This window comes from Diaphorina citri, unplaced genomic scaffold, assembly GCF_000475195.1.
Source record: "Diaphorina citri unplaced genomic scaffold, Diaci psyllid genome assembly version 1.1 scaffold1746, whole genome shotgun sequence".
In the NCBI taxonomy this organism is placed as follows: Eukaryota; Metazoa; Arthropoda; class Insecta; order Hemiptera; family Psyllidae; genus Diaphorina; species Diaphorina citri.
In genome coordinates, this window is record NW_007379172.1 from 47,566 (window position 1) to 52,401 (window position 4,836).

General features: G+C 39.6%; 2 protein-coding genes across 2 annotated transcripts in view; one reads left to right on the forward strand and one right to left on the reverse strand.

The window, feature by feature from the left end:
* The window catches only part of LOC103517101, an 8,881-nt gene extending 7,974 nt beyond the window's left edge, over window positions 1-907 (reverse strand). Inside the window, exons 1-2 of the mRNA XM_017447319.1 lie at window positions 802-907; window positions 551-571 (exon numbers count right to left, since the gene is read on the reverse strand). Of these exons, the coding sequence (XP_017302808.1) occupies window positions 551-571; window positions 802-907 (127 nt within the window). The remainder of the gene's footprint in view (window positions 1-550; window positions 572-801) is intronic.
* A 2,375-nt stretch (window positions 908-3,282) lies between these two features.
* LOC103517095 (von Hippel-Lindau disease tumor suppressor) overlaps window positions 3,283-4,836 on the forward strand; it is a 5,098-nt gene continuing 3,544 nt past the window's right edge. Inside the window, exon 1 of the mRNA XM_017447320.2 lies at window positions 3,283-3,526. The gene's annotated coding sequence lies outside the window, so the exon portion shown is untranslated. The remainder of the gene's footprint in view (window positions 3,527-4,836) is intronic.

Here is a 4,836-nt window from a genome sequence, read left to right on the forward strand (position 1 = left end):
GAGGCCTGACGAAAAAACGCTGACCCCCGTCTTGAACCTCGAACGGGAAAATGTAAATGTGTAACATTGTAGGAATTTTCCCCCAATATCTCAATAATCCTTAATGCAACCGTTTACCTACCATGCTGGCACCGGTCGCTATGCGCATTTATATGTCATAGCTACTCACTTTCCTCACGAGGCTGAGTGGGCCCCGCAACAGCCAGTCACGGAATCAATCATTTGGATTATACAAATTTCTTGACCCCGCCGGGAATCGAACGCGGGTCTCCGCGTGCAAGGCGAGCGCAGTGACCACTACGTCATGGGAGGTGCCTAAGTTTTTACTAATATACAATAATATTAGACTCTTGAGTGGAAGGTAACCACTATAGGCGAGGTTAACGCCGGAGGCATTCTCTACAACTTAACCCTTAGAGCTCTATTATTATGTGGTCAAACTATCAAATAAATGAGGAGAAAATGCCATGCGTCGGCCGAGATCAAATCAACTACCTCCTGTTTACCAGGCGAGCGTCTTGACCACTACGCCACCGAGACAGGTTCTTACCTTCTTTGAGAAGGAACAGGTCTTTCTTTTACTAAAAATAATATTAGACTCTTGAGTGGAAGGTAACCACTACAGGCGAGGTTAACGCCGGAGGCATTCTCTACCACCTAACCTTTAGAGCTCTATTATTATGTGGTCAAATTCTCAAATAAATGAGGATAAAATGCCATGCGTCGGCTGGGATCAAACCAACTACCTCCTGTTTACCAGGCGAGCGTCTTGACCACTACGCCACCGAGACAGGTTCTTACCTTCTTTGAGAAGGAACAGGTCTTTCATTTTGGCTCTCTGCTGTCCAAACTCCTCCTGGTTTTTCTTCTTCTCTGTCTCCAACTCTTCCAGTCGCTTGACCAACATTTCGTATCTGGATTCTATGTCTGCAACAAAAAGACGGTTTTTATGTCGCAAAAAAAAAAGGCGTCTCGAAATCGAAAAGAAGAGGACGGAATAGGAGGCCAGCCATCTCATTATGATGATGAAGTTCACCCCGGGTGGGAATCGAACCTGCGGCCTAGCGCTTACAAGGCAGGCGTGATACCCAACAAAAATGTCAAGTTGAAATCTGAGAGCCCGTTCTCATCTGTCGTTCGGAAAAAAAAAATCGTGTCGTGAATAGTGGGAACACTCTCATTTAACCCATGAGAGCCGAGGCCTACATTAAAGTCACACCAAACTTGACCAAACCCTTCTCTCTTTTTCGCTAATATCTCAGTCACTCTACGTCAGAGTGCATCTAGTATTTGTCTATTAGTTAGGAAACAAAATTTCCTACTATTTTCAATTTTATTTGACATATTTACTCAGTACCGGTCCGGAGTTAGAAGCGGTTAAATTTCAGCAAGATCCAACAAAAAGAAAAGTTCGGCTCTTAGGGGTTAAATTACATTGAATACAGGATCCCACCAAAAACATAAATGTAAAAAATAAGGCCAAGTTCCTTTCCAAAAATTTCGGCCCTCAAGCATTACATTGAATACAGGATCCCACCAAAAACATAAATGTAAAAAATAAGGCCAAGTTCCTTTCCAAAAATTTCGGCCCTCAAGCTAGAACATTGGAGGGGAAAAAAACTTGCCAAGTAAGTTAAGTGCAAGAAGTTGCGAATGTAAAAAAAATATTAAGGGAAAATGGTTCTCCGTGGAACGGAGGTGACCTGGATTTTGGAAAAGATACAGGTTAAGGTGAGAGAGGACAGGCAACGTTGAGTACGTGGGCGACGATGTCCGAGCGGATGGCGTGCGTGGATTTTGGAAGAAGATACAGGTTAAGGTGAGAGAGGACAGGCAACGTTGAGTACGTGGGCGACGATGTCCGAGCGGATGGCGTGCGTCACCCAAGTAAGCGCAACTGATCTATTTGGGTACTTTTTTCCTTTAATTTTAGCATACCTACTTACAATCTTAAATTTCCTTTGGGGATAGTTACGAAAGTCAGAAGTTGCCAGCCTTTTTTGCTAGCTTGGAGGTTAGCGCACCTAACTTGTAAGCCCGCACAGCTCGAACCCTTTCCCCTTCTTTGGAAGTTTGTAAGATGGTTGATAGGTGAAGTTGTTGCTTGAGCGCCCACATGTAGTAATATGAGCGCCTAGTAATATGTAGGTACAACATATTGTGTACGTAGGTATTTGAGTTAAACAATACACGAAATAAACAGGTAGTACCTACATAGGTAGCTGAGAATCATTCACTTTTTACTGGGTGACTGCGGCTTTTTATTATAATTATGTAATTTATTTTTATTCCGAGGAGGACAGAATCGGCCAGCGAACCAGCGACAAAACCACTTACATGACGGGCGCGCCAAGGTCTTACTGTCCTGAAAGCGAAGAGGGAAGAAAGACAGGATAGGAGAAAGATAGCCGTTCCGAGAACGAGCCTTATCTGTCCCAAAAGCGAAGAGACGACGAAGACCGGATTTTCTCCTATCCTGCCAGCCGTTCCGAGAACGAGCCTTATCACACATCCACTGGGTAAGGCCCCCCAGTATAATATCTATTCTTGTATAATTAGGTACCTCTTATACTGGTAGGTACCACCTACATTCTACAATGCCATCATAATGCTATGTATCTGTTTGTCTCTCTTTCAATGACACCTGTTTTTTTTTAACTATCATGTAGGTGTAGGTACATGTAAGGTATTGGTAGGACCCAGGTTGGGGGAGGGGGTTTCTATTTAGTAACACATACGGTTATAACTGTTCATGGTCTGGCTGGGGGACTTAAAACAGGGCTTGGACCAGCTGAGGGACTTTAAACACGGAGTATAGCAGCCTGAAATTTCCCTTGGTAGAGAAATATGCAGTCGAAAAATCGTGTCGTGAATAGTGGGAACACTCTCATTTAGATTACATTGAATACAGATATTCGTTGGAAAAAAAAAATCGTGTCGTGAATAGTGGGAACACTCTCATTTAAATTACATTGAATACAGGATATTCGTTGGAAAAAAAAAAAATCGTGTCGTGAATAGTGGGAACACTCTCATTTAAATTACATTGAATACAGGATATTCGTTGGAAATTACTTTTGAAACATACGGTGTCGACGCGCGACTATTACGTTCTTGTAAACGCGCCTTACGTAAAATAGAGGAGAGGAAACATACTACAGCGCTAGCTTCACCTTTGTCGACGCGCGACTATTACGTTCTTGTAAACGCGCCTTACGTAAAATAGAGGAGAGGAAACATACTACAGCGCTAGCTTCACCTTCAAAAATCTACTACCTACGAGAAGTTAGCGCATTACACTTTTACGAACTACGAAGTGTTTTTTTGTTTACATTCTAGAAAAATTTTCGTCATAAGCGCTAGGCTGATAAAAAAGTGATTAAGTAGATTTTCATTCATATTTTTCATTTAATTGCAACAGTTTGCATTTAAAATTTACACAGCATATAATTAAAATCCCACCCAGATCAAAGAAGACAAGGTAATTGATGAGAGAGAAAACACATGAAGAGTGACTCATTAGCAGGTTAGTAGGAGGAAAATAAGGGTATCCAAGATCAAATTGAACATCAAATAATAGAAGAGAATGCAGAAAAAATTAAATAGAAAGTAAAAAAAAAGAAGATATTGTGTTTAATTGGTCAATACTAAACAGATTATGTAAACATGTTAACTTCAGGAACATATAAGTGACTGAAATAATGAACATCAAATAATAGAAGAGAATGCAGAAAAAATTAAATAGAAAGTAAAAAAAAGAAGATATTGTGTTTAATTGGTCAATACTAAACAGATTATGTAAACATGTTAAGTTCAGGAACATATAAGTGACTGAAATCCACACTCCACAGTGGGTCTACAATCAAACACTACAAACAAGATTTTATGGTTTTGGGTGAGTAGAAAGTAAAAAAAAGAAGATATTGTGTTTAATTGGTCAATACTAAACAGATTATGTAAACATGTTAACTTCAGGAACATATAAGTGACTGAAATCCACACTCCACAGTGGGTCTACAATCAAACACTACAAACAAGATTTTATGGTTTTGGGTGAGTTTGAATACTCATTGCATAGTCAAATCGGTTAGGGTTTGCAGTGGTCACGGTGATGACATCATTCATTAAACGATTAACCTCGCAATGAGTATTAAAACTGTTGCGGTTGATCATATGTTAGGGGTAGAAAAAAAATCTGACAAGAATGAAAAAAAAAGTAAAAAGACAAGTTTTTAAAAGACTTTCTTCCATTCAAATTTCTGAAAAAAATAAACAAAAACAACAACAACAAAAAAAAAAAAAAAATGTAAACAAATTGTATCAATTGCGAAATTTTTTTTTTTTTTTTTTTTTTTTTTTTTTTAAAAATTTTTCAGTTATCCCGTGAAGTGTGAGAGTTTTACCTTGAATAATGTTGTGAAGTTTATGTATGACAGTTATACTGATGTTGGAAGTAACCTGGAACCTCCAAGTCATCTTGATGAAGGCACATACCCTCTCGGTACAGATTCTCCTGAGAAGCTACCGAGACAACTTTATCAAGATGAAGACCTTACAACCGGATCCTTGGATAACTAAAAAAAAAAAAGAAAAAAAAAGAGCATGTTTGGTAGTAGTTTTGGCCAGATGATTTGTCACAATAAATGTCCAGACATACTTTGAAAAAATGTCCTCTCTCCCCACATGCATTACACTGTCTATTTCTCGCTGGACACACTACATTACCACCATGAAACCACCCACACTTCTCACACCTCCCATCAAATCGTGACCTGAATTGTCTTCCGTAACCTTGAGGAGACCTTGGAGGAGACACCCTTGAATCCTCACAGCCTC